The sequence below is a fragment of the Rhinoraja longicauda genome, chromosome 17 (assembly GCF_053455715.1).
Source record: "Rhinoraja longicauda isolate Sanriku21f chromosome 17, sRhiLon1.1, whole genome shotgun sequence".
NCBI classification, from domain to species: domain Eukaryota; kingdom Metazoa; phylum Chordata; class Chondrichthyes; order Rajiformes; family Arhynchobatidae; genus Rhinoraja; species Rhinoraja longicauda.
In genome coordinates, this window is record NC_135969.1 from 803,240 (window position 1) to 818,322 (window position 15,083).

At 43.3% G+C, this 15,083-nt stretch overlaps 1 protein-coding gene across 1 annotated transcript in view; it reads left to right on the forward strand.

Annotated features, from left to right (window-relative positions):
• Positions 1-15,083, forward strand: part of LOC144601679 (constitutive coactivator of PPAR-gamma-like protein 1 homolog) — a 162,133-nt gene that overhangs the window by 20,375 nt on the left and 126,675 nt on the right. The window contains exon 2 of the mRNA XM_078413918.1: positions 10,400-10,646. Within this exon, the coding sequence (XP_078270044.1) occupies positions 10,400-10,646 (247 nt within the window). The remainder of the gene's footprint in view (positions 1-10,399; positions 10,647-15,083) is intronic.

Genomic DNA, 15,083 nt, shown 5'->3' on the forward strand with positions numbered 1-15,083 from the left:
TCAGCCCTCCAAGTCCGTGCCGCCCAGTGATCCCCGCACATTAACACTATCCTACACCCACTAGGGACAATTTTCACATTTACCCAGCCAATTAACCTACATACCTGTACGTCTTTGGAGTGTGGGAGGAAACCGAAGATCTCGGAGAAAACCCACGCAGGTCACGGGGAGAACGTACAAACTCCTTACAGTGCAGCACCCGTAGTCAGGATCGAACCTGAGTCTCCGGCGCTGCATTCGCTGTAAAGCAGCAACTCTACCGCTGCGCTACCGTGCCGTATTGGCTGTAGTCGATGAACAACAGCCTGATGATGCATTCCTGTTGTCTAAGTGGTTCAGCAGAGAATCGAAAACCAGTGAGATCACATCGGCTGTCAGTTTGTTGTGACTATAGGCAAATTGAAGGGAGTCCAGATCATTACTGGGGGTTTAGAGCGATTCCTCGTAGACCAGCGATCACCTGTACACTAGTTCTATCCTACACATAGGGGACAATGTACACAAGCCAGTCAACCTAAAAGCCTGCACATCTCTGGAATGTGGGAAGAAACCAGAGCACCCGGAGGAAACACGTGGTCACAAGGCGAACGTACAAACTCTGTGCAGACAGCACCTGTAATCAGGATCAAACACGAGTTTCTGGTGCTGTAAGACAGCAACTCTACCACTGCGCGCTGTGCCCTCTTCTTGAGCATCGTTATTGTCAATGTCTTTAAAGCAGTTGGGGATCTCGGTAGTGAGTGAGAGGCTGAAGATATCTGTGAAATCACCAGCACGTTGGTCAGTAGACAATAGACAATAGGTGCAGGAGTAGGCCATTCGGCCCCTCGAGCCGGCACCGCCATTCAATGTGATCATGGCTGATCACTCTCAATCAGTACCCCGTTCCTGCCCTCTCCCCATACCCCCTGACTCCGCTATCCTCAAGAGCTCTATCTAGCTCTCTCTTGAATGTATTCAGAGAATTGGCCTCCACTGCCCTCTGAGGCAGAGAATTCCACAGATTCACAACTCTCTGACTAAAAATGTTTTTCCTCATCTCTGTTCTAAATGGCCTACCCCTTATTCTTAAACTGTGGCCCCTGGTTCTGGACTCCCCCAACATTGGGAACATGTTTCATATCATATCATATCATATCATATCATATATCTACAGCCGGAAACAGGCCTTTTCGGCCCTCCAAGTCCGTGCCGCCCAGTGATCCCACTATCCTACACCCACTAGGGACAATTTTTACATTTACCCAGCCAATTAACCTACATACCTGTACGTCTTTGGAGTGTGGGAGGAAACCGAAGATCTCGGAGAAAACCCACGCAGGTCACGGGGAGAACGTACAAACTCCTTACAGTGCAGCACCCGTAGTCAGGATCGAACCTGAGTCTCCGGCGCTGCATTCGCTGTAAAGCAGCAACTCTACCGCTGCGCTACCGTGCCGCCCTCTAACATGTTTCCTGCCTCTAACATGTCCAACCCCTTAATAATCTTATACGTTTCGATAAGATCCCCTCTCATCCTTCTAAATTCCAGTGTATACAAACCTAGTCGCTCGAGTCTTTCAACATATGACAGTCCCGCCATTCCGGGAATTAACCTAGTAAACCTACGCTGCACGTCCTCAATAGCAAGAATATCCTTCCTCAAATTTGGAGACCAAAACTGCACACAGTACTCCAGGTGCGGTCTCACTAGGGCCCTGTACAACTGCAGAAGGACCTCTTTGCTCCTATACTCAACTCTCGTTATGAATGCCAACATTCCATTGGCTTTCTTCACTGCCTGCTGTACCTGCATGCTTCCTTTCAGTGACTGATGCACTAAGACACCCAGATCACGTTGTACGTCCCCTTTTCCTAACTTGACACCATTCAAATAATAATCTGCCTTCCTATTCTTACCACCAAAGTGGATAACCTCACACTTATCCACATTAAACTGCATCTGCCATGCATCCGCCCACTCACACAACCTGTCCAAGTCACCGTGCAACCTCATAGCATCTTCCTCACAGTTCACACTGCCACCTAGCTTTGTATCATCGGCAAATTTGCTAATGGTACTTTTAATCCCTTCATCCAAGTCATTGATGTATATTGTAAATAGCTGCGGTCCCAGCACCGAGCCTTGCGGTACCCCACTAGTCACTGCCTGCCAATGCGGTCCATGCACGTTTGGAACGTTCGAGCGGCATGGGGCTCTGGAGATGCTGCATGACCTTCTGAATTACTCCAGCTCTTTGTGTCATTTTGTGTATTAACCAGCATCTGCAGTTCTTAGCTTCTGCCTAGTTTTAAGGTGATTCCAACATGCTTAAAATCTGACTTGCCTAGGGGTTTACAGAGCACAACCCTTGAGTAAGTTGGGGAGTATCTGTACTCAATACCCTTACTGATGATGGGCAATGTACCAAAAACCTTCTCGACCACCTTGACCACCCTATCTACCTGCGACACCATTTTCGGGCTACTACTCCTAGATCCCTCTGTTCTACAACACTCTTCAGTGTCCTGCCATTCAATGTGAAGGTCTTCACCGCGGATGGTGATAGGAGTTTATTTATTCACAAAATGCTGGAGTAACTCAGCAGGTCAGGCAGCATCTCGGGAGAGAAGGAATGGGTGACATTTCGGGTCGAGACCCTTCTTCAGTCTGAAGAAGGGTCTCGACCCGGAACGTCACCCATTCCTTCTCTCTCAAGATGCTGCCTGACCTGCTGAGTTACTCCAGCATTTTGTGAATAAATCGATTTGTACCAGCATCTGCAGTTATTTTCTTATAATAGGAGTTTATTTAGTATATTTGTTTGACTTGTATTATGGTGGCCGAGTTTTGTTTTGTTTTATTTTGTACTGTATTATTGTAAATAATTGATTTAATTAAAAAAAAAGTGAAGTTCCTACCCTGGTTTGACTTCCCAAAATTCAACTCTTTGCACTTATCCGTGTTAACCTCCATCAACCATCCCTCCGCCCACTTGCCCAGCTCAGTTTAATTTAGATACAGCATGGAAACAGGCCCTTCAGCCCAAAGTGTCGGCACTGACCAACAATTGCCCACACATCAGTTTTATCCTACACACTTGCTGTCTTACAGCACCAGAGACCTGGGTTCGATCCTGACTATGGGTGCTGTCTGTGTGGAGTTTGTACGTTCTTCTTATGACCGCGTGGGTTTTCTCCGAGATCTTTGGTTTCCTCCCACACTCCAAAGACTTAAAGGTTTGCAGGTTAATTGGCTTGGTATAAATGTAAAAATTGTCCCGAGTGTAGGATAGTGTTAATGTGCAGGGATCGCTGGTCGGCGCGGACTCGATGGGTCGAAGGGCCTGTTTCCGCGCTGTATCTCTAAACTAAACTAAACTAAAGATCATTATGCCCAGGTAGGGCAACCTAGCTATACCGTGGGACTGAGTTCAAACAAGAAAATAACAATACAAGCAACCAATTTTATTAATCCTCGGTGTTGTTCATTTTCATTTAGATCAAACAAATCAAATTGGCAAAGGTGTCCTTGAGGGGAAGTTCATAGTGCGTATTTGGGAAGTTCAGAGTGCATCAATTTTCTTTTCAGACCACCGTCATCTGAACAAACTATTTTAACTGCATTCATGGATTTAGGTGATTACAAAATGTTCTCAGCATAAGGGTTTCTCTGAGGAAGAATGATCATCTATGAGGGAATCTCAGGTTTAACTTACATAATCAAATAAAGACATTTATAAAGGAGTAAAGGCAGAGATGGTTAAGGTATTCTGCAAAAACATGCTTTGAAAGAAAGATGGTTAACTGGCAGATTTAACTTTGATTTTAGAAATTCGAAGTGTGAACTTCATTTCATTAAAACACTGCTGGAGGAATTCAGTGGGTCAAGCACCAGCTGTGGAGGGAATTGGACATATGATATCTGTAGGAACGAACCGTAGATGCTGGTTTACACTGAAGAGGGACACAAAATGCTAAAGTAACCATCTGAAGAAGGGTCTCGACCCGAAACGTCACCCATTCCTTCTCTCTGGAGATGCTGCCTGTCCCGCTGAGTTACTCCACCATTTTGTGTATCTTTGGACAGATGATATAGGCCGGCACCTTTCTCCAAGATCAGAGTCGAGGGGAAATAGGTGTTTGAAAGAAGTGAGGGGAAGGGGCGGGACAAGAGCTGACAAGAGAAGGGTGTATCCAGCGAAGGAGGGGTTGATTGACAAATGAGTCAGGTGCGGAGAGAAGGGTGGAGATTGTCACAATGGCTGGAGGTGATAACTGGCCCATATCCCTCTCAACTTCCCCTCAAGGACACCTTTGCCAATTTGAGAGGGGGGGGGGGGGGGGGGGGGGGGGGAGACTGCATTGCACTCTTGCTACTCTCCTCATGATTTTATACGCATCCATAAGATCTCTCTTCTGCCTCCTGTGCTCTAAGGAATAAAGTGCTAGCCTGCCAATCTCTCTTTAGCCTAGGCCCTCGACCCGAAGCAACATCCTTATAAATTTTCTCTGTGCTCTTTCCAGCTCTATGGCATCTGTCCGATGGCAGGGTGACGAAAACTGAACACAGTCTCCAGTTGCGGCCTCACCAATGTCTTGAACAACAGTAACATAATGTCCCAACTTCTATGCTGGATTCCTTGACTACTGGCGGCCAGCATGCCATAATCCTCTTTCATCGCACTATCTACCTGTGATGCATCTTTCAGGGAACTATGTCCTTTTACTCCTAGATTCTCTGGTCCCAGCACTCCCCAGGGCCCACCCTTCATTGTGAAGGTCTTGCCCTGGTTCAACTTCACAGGAATCAAACCTGTCACTTATCTGGATGGTTGGATTTGATAAGAAAGGAAGGTGAGGACTGAAATGTGGAACCAAAGGGGAGGGTGGCAGATGGATGGGGTGAAATAAAGGACCTGGCGGGAATGGAGATAGGTGATGAGCAGAACGAGGAGTTGGAAGGGAAAGGAACAGGGTGTGTGGGAGGGGCAGGGAACAGTGGAAATAGAGGTGTGCTGAGAGGAACTAGCTAGATCAGAAGGAGTGAGAAACAGGTTGGGGTTACCTGAAATTGGGGAATTCAATGTTGAAGCCATTAGGTTTCCCAAATAGAATATGTAACGCTGTACTTGCAGGTTGCCTCAATCTGGCATTGGAGGAAGCTGATGACAGATGGGAATGGCTAGCAATTGGAAGCGCTAGCTGGCTCTGGCAGACAGCGCTCGTATTCAGAGTGACAGTCACCTAGTCTACACTTCGAGAGCACCAGTTGCAATAGATGAGTTTGGAGGTGGTACATACAAACCCCTGAGGGTGAAGGAAGAGGTGTCGGTGGGATGGTTTCCATGGAATGCAAAAAGAGGAGGGAGGGGAAGACAAGACTAATGGCGTTGATGCTGCGGAAATGTGAGAGAATGAAGTGTTGGATGTGGAGGCTGTGGACTGAAACGCAAGGGCAGGTGAATTCTATCCTTGTTTCTTTTTTGGGGAATGGGGGAGGGCGCGAGCAGAACTGGCTGAACACCTGGTCAGAAAATGACATGTTTCTGCTCCTCAATCACTTCAGTGAACATGATCGGAATTAACAATAATTTACAAGTTGGTATATTTTGTGGTTGTCTTTACTAACGAATAGTTGTTTAAATTCAAAATTCTTCACCAATTTTAAATTCTACAATTGCCACGGTGGGATTTCAACACTGGTTTCTGGATTATTATTCCAGATTTGTGGATTGCCAGTCCAATAATTGCATTCTAAATATTATTGCTAATAAAACCAACATACTCTGGAATACTTAAAATGCTCCACTTATTCACATCATTGCTTTCAAAGGGAACCATTTCACGGCTTAATTATTGGCCATTTTAGGACCGACAGTGATGGTATGTGCAAATTGAATACAAGGAGCTGCAAAAGTGGCTTTGAGGAATGATGGTTGGCTATTTTTCAGAGCAGAAATTGATTTTAATTTTTGCCCAACTATGTTCTATTTTGCAATTTTGTGAGTTCTCGTACACCATCTTTTTAGTTCTAATTTCAGGTCATAGACTGCTTGTTATACACACTGATGAAGACTATAGATGATTCCGGATATGTCGTGCTAATACTAACTGAATTTTAACTCCACTTGGAACAGCCTGAAGGGTCTGTTTCCATGCTGTACAGCTGCATGACTCTTTTGTGGTAATAATAAAATGTTTTGTGGTATTCATTAAAAACACAATACAACGGGTGAATGTTTGATGAAATGAAAATGTTTTAGCGTGCGCAGGGAGTTACAAAATCTACAGAGGGCAGCGTTCTGACTTGGGAAATATTGGCTTATGGACAGTTCTCAGAAATTGAAACTTTGAGAGGGACTGCCTGGAGTTCTAAATGGGCTGTTTAGAATCTTGAGGCTTGGTAAAAATAACAAAACTTGTAATGTTTCCATGAATTGTTGTCAATAATTAAAACTAATGATAGTTATCCTTGAGAATTATGATCTTTCATCACAATTGGAAAATATTAGAGTTAGCAAAGGATGGTGCTAGTCAAAAGTGGATGGTGATTAAAAAAGGACAAGGGTAGAACCAAAAGGTGGGACTCGAAGAGCAACGGTTGTAGTGGAATCGTCATCAGCAATTGTTCAACAACAAACAAAAACATGAAGAAATTGAGCCCTGAGTAAAGTGCTTAAACTAATTTAACTCCGTAAACATTTATGTCTCTGTCAACTGTAGCCACAATGACCTTAGTTCTTCTAAGGTAGACACAAAATGCTTGCTTTTAACCAGCATTTGCAGTTTTTTTCCTACATCAGTTCTTCTAAGCTGTGGGCGTATTATTATTGAGTATGGCTCCTGCCTTTTGATTTAGTGGATGGTGGAAGTTGAGCGAAAGATCACATTGGCATTGCAGTGCATCCTGGAAAATCTTCACTGTGAGAGCTGCCAGCTAAGATATAACATTCTCTCCAATGCCACTATTTTGTGATAAATCAAGGTATTCTTGTCTCCATGAATTGTTGTTAATAATCAAAACTAGTGATAGTTGTCCTTGAGAATTATGATCATTCGTTCATCACAATTGGAAAGCATTAGAGTTAGGAAAGGGTGGTGCTGGTCAAAAGTGGATGATAATTAAAAAATGTCCAGTCTGAACAAGGGCCCCGATCTAAAATGTACATTCCCTCTGCAGACACTGCCTGAGCTGCCAAGTTCCTCCTGCACTTTGTGTTTTACTTAAGATTCCAGCATCTGCTACTACTTATGTCTTTATTAGAATACACAATGTTGTCATTACCACATTGCCCTTTTGGGATTTTGTTCCATCTCTGAACAGTAAACATATTCCAAGAGTACATTATTGATCGCAAATAATTTCAGAATGTCTAGAAGGTGCTGCCTGGGGTAATGGTTGAAGCAGATGCAGTAGTGCCATTTAACAGACGTTCGGATAGGCATATGGATTTGCAGGGAACAGAGGGGTATGGATTATGTGCAGATATGGATTATGTAGATAAGAGGTCTTGCCATCATGTTCATTGTGCTGTACTATTCTATGAATATGATATGAATATGAATGCTGAATATAAAGGATGATTTTAGATTCCATGAAGTTCAAGTCTTTGATTTATTTTTAGCGAGAAATATTTCACATGCATTTATGCGCACTCTTCCAGAATACCTTTTGTTTTCCCCTCTGTTTTTTTCCTCATCTCCACCATAAAAATAAAAGACAAGTTTAGAATTTGGTTTGCTGCAGATCAGGACAATTGTTCTCAATGTGCGGATCCTAACCCAAAAACAAATGAATGTTTGTATGAACCATTGTGTGGCAATTAACAAAGATATCATTTATTTCCGTTTTGAATAAGAATATTCTAAGCCCCAATGATCCTGGTGAATTGGACAGAAGATTTAACGTCTAGGTGCCCCTAAATTGAGAAAAAATGGCAGAATCACAAGGTTCTACATTACAGAAACTGGCCTTTTGGCCCAAAGCACCCACACCAACTAAGTTGCTGCCTTAGTCCTATTTGCCTGCATTTATTGTCCCGCCCCCATTTCCTCTGGCAGCTTGTTCTATGTGCTCACCATCCTGTATGTGAAAAACTTCTTTCTCAAGTCCCCTTTCAAACTTTCCTTTCGCACCTTAAACCTACGTGCCTCTAGATTCACGAACCCTGGGGAAAAGACTGACAATCCATTTCTATGCCCTCATGGTTTTATAAACCTCTATAAAGTCACCCCTCAGTGTTCAAGGAAAGTGGTTTCAGTCCATTCAGTGTCTCATTATAACTCAAAACTCTCTAGTCCAGGCAACATCGTTGTGAATCTTTTCTGCACCCTCTCTAACGTAACCACATATTTTCTACAGTGAGCTGAGTATTTGAATGATGTTTTAATATAACATATTAATAATGAATGTTTATTCACTTTTCAGCGACCCCATTGAATATATTACAAAAGTTGAAGTTGAATTTAAGTTTTGTGTACAGAATCACTGGAAATTGCAGTTAACGAGATACTTTTATAATATTATATTTTTATAATACAGGTTGAACACAGATTTTGTGGCAACTGATGGACCGCCCACCCCTATAATCCAGATTACAGCCCACCCCTATAATCCAGATTACAGCCCACCCCTATAATCCAGATTACAGCCCACCCCTATAATCCAGATTACAGCCCACCCCTATAATCCAGCCAAGATTACTCAAACTCAGTTGAAATTTCCTGAACGGCCACAGTTAGTGGCAAATACTCTTTCCAGTCAAGTCCCTCCATCATGAAAGAGTGAACATTGAAATCTCTCCGTGGCCTTGTCCAATTCTACCTCTACTGGCTCAATGTTTACGTTTTTGTGTTTCATCTCTGCCTGGCCCCTCCCACCATCCTTTTCAACGTTCCTCTTTCCCTCTAGAACTGAACGTCCTGTCGAGCCTTGAATCATTTATCTATTCAACTATGCTCTCAATCTTTTCTCCTAATAGTTTCACAAAGATAAAACAGTAAACCCTAATTTTAACGACCCTCTTATAAAAAGATTCAGATATAGCGGATGGACCTGCCAGCCCATCCCCAGCCGTTTGAAGCCCCGGCTTCCAACCTCACTGCCGACTCGGAAGGTGCACCAGCGAGCCCTTCTTCACTCACGGCATGGTCCAGTGACATGACTGTTGTTGCGTCTCATGTCATAGCCCCTGGGGACAGTGCTTTCTTTAGGCTGCCGTCACTGACAATGTGCTCCCCCACCGTGGGGCTCCCTCTCCTTTCACCTGCTGCTGCTTCTTGCTGTTGGTGGTGGCTTTGGCCTCTCTCACATCGACCTCTCCTCCCCCCACCGCCTTCTCCTTCTTCCCCGGAGTATCTGACATACTCCACCTTGGATGCAACAGCAGGGGAGAGGGCAGGGAGCCCCATATTGACCGAGCGTGTCCTGTCGTTGGCAGTGACCTGAAGAATGCGCATCCTGTCGGGGGCTACAACGCGAGCCGCAACAACAGCCATGTGAGCCGGTGAAGAAAGGCTCGCTAGTGCAGATCAGTGACCTCGCTGTCTAGTTTTAAAGTCATACCACACAAGGTCCTGGAGTAACTCAGCAGACTGAATCAATCTGAGGAGTGGACCTGATGTCACATATCCATGTTCTCCAGAGATTCTGACCCCCTGAATTACTCCAGCACTTTCTGTCCTTTCGTCTATTAACCATCATCTGCTGTCATCGTGAAACAAGGATCTGCAGATGATGGTTAATTAAAACCTTAGGCCGACTGGACAGAGCGACAGGAGAAGCAGGCGGCAACGGTCAAGCAGGAAGCGGACAAGCAGGAAGCGGACAAGGTCACCGCCAACAGCATGAAAGAACAGCAGGAGTGGGGGGAGGGAGCCCCTGGGTGACTGAGTGCATTCTGTCATTGGTGGCGACCCAGGGGCTACAACGTGAGCCGCAGCAACAGCCGTGTCAGCAGACAGTGCGGGGGGGTGAAGAGGGAGGGGTCGCTGGTGCACCGTGTGGATTGGGAGTGGGTCCGGATGCTCTTAACCACCGGGGAGATGGTGGGAGCTGGGGATGGGTCAGCACCTCATTTCATTCACATTCAGTTTACATTTATATCTGTTTTATATTTGTTTTATATTTGTTTTATATTATATTTGTTTACGTTTCTAACACTCCCTGGTGCTTTAGGGATACGGGGTATCATTAGCGGGCCAGAGGCTTATTGTTTCATTATCACATGACATCTGTTGATCCAGAAAAATGGACAATCCAAAACGGACCATCTGGAACTGAGGGTGCCGGAAAATCTTTGTTCGACCTGTCTAGCCAAAAAGATGCAAACTTCAAATGACTTGCTGAAAAGTAATTTCTTTAGATTTCACATCAACTCCAGATGATATTTGGATAAAATGTCTGGTTATTTTGCAGGTTGCACAGAGCATTGAAGATCACCATCAAGAAGTGATCGCCTTCTGCAGGGAGAATGGTTTCCACGGTCTGCTTGCTTATGACTCGGATTATGCATTGTGTAACATCCAGTCCTATTTCAGTGCACATGCCCTTAAACTGAGCCGGAATGGCAAAAGCCTCACAACCAGCCAATACCTGATGCATGAAGTTGCCAAGCAACTGGATTTGAATCCGAGTCGCTTTGTTATCTTTGCTGCACTGTTAGGTGGGTGAATATATTTTATGTGAAAATAATTTAGAATATTTTAATTTGAATGAAGAAATAGTTTCTTGTCCATGGATTTAAGATTTGTAGTGTTAACGGGTTCTTAAATGTATTATTTTACCTTATGCAGAATGTTTCAGTTTCAAAATGCTTAAAGACTTTTCTTAATGGGCACCTGTTTTTCTTTGTGTTTTTTTTACACTCTATGTAGCTTTCCATCTCTATTCAATTTGTGTTTTTGTTGCCATGTTTGACTGTTGCAAAAGAGCAACTTAGAGCTGTTTGAGCAAGAATATTAGCATTGTCTTGCTCACTAAAGGAAATTTCAAGTTCTACGGTTGAGGTCTGATAAAAAATTCTCCATATATAGAATGGTTCTAATATGTGTAATTCAACAAGAAACGCTCACGCTAGATCTATGTCTGTGACTATTCAGTTTGGGAATGTGAGACCACACAAACAAGGTATTATTTGATACAAGCTTTATTGTGGACAAGGCGTCTCTACTGAATGCCTGGTGGAACCTCGGTCAGCAGCAGCAAGTGGCTCCATTGGCAGTGCGGCTTGTAGTTTTCCCTTGGCACCGGTCAAAACCCAGTCTGAGGGCAAAGTCCCGACCACTGAGTGCTCCCCAGACGGAGTTGTACCCTTTCCTTATCAGCCACATTTCCCAGTTAACAATTCATAGCAAGATACATCAAAACACATTTGTCTGCAGAATGCAATTACAAACACTGCCACAGGATCTTCACTCAAGATTACCACTGAATGCTCCCATTCCTACCCTTTATTTCCCATGCTATCCTTTAACCCTTTTCATCCAAGGAATCACAACTCAACATGTTACATCCTAACGCTTTCCTTCCACCCCCTCCCCTTGATTCTTTGGATCATTGGGCAGAGCAGGCTAAATATCGCAAAACAGATTAAATATCGCATCCACTGGCTTCTTTAATGGTCCCCTATTAGCCTGCAATGGGCAGTATGGGTATGCCGTACAGCAAAAGAGGTATTGGTCACTACTTCTCAGAATGCATGATAATATAATTCTGGGGCTCCCACCTTAGAGCATCTACAATTATTAGCATGAATAAAGCATATGATAAAACATAACCCCTGAACTATGGATGTTACAAGACGTATGACTTGGAATTGGCTGTTAACCGTATGAATGAATTAGCCAGATTCATTCTGTTGGTAGGGGATAGTCTTCTCTGAGCTTCAAACTCGGGACCCTGCATCTTGCGATGGTTGTTCACTATTTTCCCCATCATCTTTGGGAGGCCTTTGTTCTAACCCAAGGCTCTGATGACTCTGAAGTCAATAATTTCAATTTGTTAGTCCTCCAAGGTCTGAATAAACAAAACACATCTTTATTCCTTATCAGGCTATATAGTTCTTAATTATGTGTAGGAAAAAAACTACAGATGCTGGTTTAAATCGAAGGTAGACACAAAATGCTGGAGTAACTCAGCGGGTCAGGCAGCATCCCTGGAGAGAGGGAATGGGTGACGTAGAAGGGTCTTGACCCGAAACATCACCCATTCCTTCTCTCCAGAGATGCAGCCTGACCCGCTGAGTTACTCCAGCATTTTGTGTCTACCTTAGTTCTTAATTATGTTGTCTGTTCATATTCTTGTTCTCATTATACAGTTAGTTTGCAAAATGTCTCTCACAGCACCTTCTCTTCTCAAAGCCAGTCTGCATAACCATGAAATTATCTTCAGTTATGTTCTCACCACATGTCAATCACGTGGCCGTTTTCACAGTGCTGCTTTGTTCTCCTGGTCCCAGCATCTCCGTCTCTCTCTAGCTAGCTGTATCCTCCCGAAGCTTGTCAAGATATTTGACATCAATTCTCCAGCTACATATCCCCCTTTGATCCATTGAGTGTTTAGCAAATTATAGACAATAGACATTAGCCATTCGGCCCTTCGAGCCAGCACCGCCATTCAATGTGATCATGGCTGATCATTCTCAATCAGTACCCCGTTCCTGCCTTCTCCCCATACCCCCTGACTCCGCTATCCTTAAGAGCTCTCTCTTGAATGCCACTGGGTGACACTGGACACTGGATGTCACTGAACCTTTAGCCATATTTCATCTCAATGTAGATATCTGAATCATCGCCATGTTACAATTTCCTACAAAGCATAGCCATACAAATAGCATTTCAAACTATATACGTTACACTTAAAGCATAATTTCCCTCAGTATTTATCTCACATGTTTGACTCCTCTGCTCGCTGCCGTTATCATTTATGTTCTTTTTCATTCTTCTCTAACATTTGACCTTTTTGATCTTTGCCCATGCTTCTGCTGATCACTGTCCCATATTTAGCTTTCTCTCCATCACCACTTTCCAACATGTAAACATCATTAATACATATATTTTGTCATTACAATTGTCCCGTCTCCAAGACATGACACCTCAGTTACGTTATATATCAGTCAGACGTCTCGAGCTATTCTGATGCTGATCAGATCCCGTGTATTATCACTGTGGTCAATTATTTCACTTTGCAGATTATCATTTGTGTGTCAATCACAAGTAAGTTCTGCTCTTATTTACAATTCTTGGTACAGGCTAATACGTCAGTATTCTAATACTTCTCTCGGTTCATTCTGAATTTGTTTTATATTCTCTCATCGCGCTTCCTGAATGAAGTATTTGAGAAGAGATACAGATGTCAATCAGATGTTTACCATCTGCTGATACGAAACCTCTCGCTTTCCATAATGGCAAAATGTTAGTTAGGCTGTTACATACATGCTGTCTGAGTACATGTCGTCTGGTGGTGGAAACCTGTTAAGGTGGTTAACGACTTAATGTTCGGGACAAAGACCCATCATTTATTTATTTGTCTCTACTCCACAATTTGAGATTTGTAATAGAAAAAAATCACATGTGATTAAAGTGCACATTGTCAGATTTTATTAAAGGCCATTTTTATACATTTTGGTTTCACCATGTAGAAATTACAGCTGTGTTTATACGTAGTCCCCCCATTTCAGGGCACCATCATGTTTGGGACATGGCTTCACAGGCGTTTGTAATTGCTCAGGTGTGTTTAATTGCCTCCTTAATGCAGGTATGAGAGAGCTCTCAGCACCTAGTCTTTCTTCCAGTCTTTCTATCACCTTTGGAAACTTTAATAGCTGTTTATCAACATGAGGACCAAAGTTGTGCCAAGGAAAGTCAAAGAAGCCATTATGAGACTGAGAAACAAGAATAAAACTGACAGAAGAATTCTCTCTATAATAAAGAAAAATCCCCAAACACCTGTCCGACAGATCAGAAACACTCTTCAGGAATCAGGTGTGGATTTGTCAATGACCACTGTCCGCAGAAGACTTCACGAACAGAAATACAGAGGCTACACTGCAAGATGCGAACCACTGGTTAGCTGCAAAAAATAGGATGGCCAGGTTAGTTTGCCAAGAAGTACTTAAAAGAGCAACCACATTTCTGTAAAAAGGTCTTGTGGACAGATGAGATGAAGATGAACTTATATCAGAGTGATGACAAGAGCAAAATATGGAGGAGAGAAGGAATTGGCGAAGATCCAAAGCATACCACCTCATGTATGAAATACGGTGGTGGGGGTGTTATGGCCTGGGCATGTGTTATGGCTTGGGCATGTATGGCTGCTGAAGGTACTGGCTCACCTACTTTCATTGATGATACATCTGCTGCTGGTAGTAGTATAATGATTTTTGAAGCAGACACATCCTATCTGCTCAAGTTCAAACAAATGCTTCAATACTCACTGGCCGGCGGTTCATTCTACAGCAAGACAATGATCCCAAACATACTGCTAAAGCAACAAAGGAGTTTTTCAAAGCTTAAAAAAAAGGTAAATTCTTAAGTAGCCAAGTCAATCACCCGATCTGAATCCAATTGAGCGTGCCCTTTATATGCTGAAGAGAAAACTGAAGGGGACTAGCCCCCAAAAGAAGCATAAGCTAAAGATGGCTGCAATACCAAAATGGCAGAGCATCACCAGAGAAGACACCCAGCAACCGGTGATGTCCATGAATCGCGGACTTCAAGCAGTCATGCAAAGGATATGCAACAAAATACTAAACATGACTACTTTCATTTACATGACATTGCTGTGTCCCAAACATTATGGTGCCCTGAAATGGGAGGACTATGTATAAACACTGCTGTAATTTCTATATGGTGAAACCAAAATGTATAAAAATAGCCTTTATTAAAATCTGACAATGTGCACTTTAACCACATGTCTTTTACAAATCTCAAATTATGGAGTACAGAGGCAAATAAATAAATGATGGGTCTTTGTCCCAAACATTATGGAGGGCACTAAGTCGCAGTTGTATTTTTTGCCCATTATTTACTGTGGTTGAAGCTCGTGAGTAGCTTTGAGCTACAGGCATACATAGATTCTCATGATAACTTTTTAACATAGA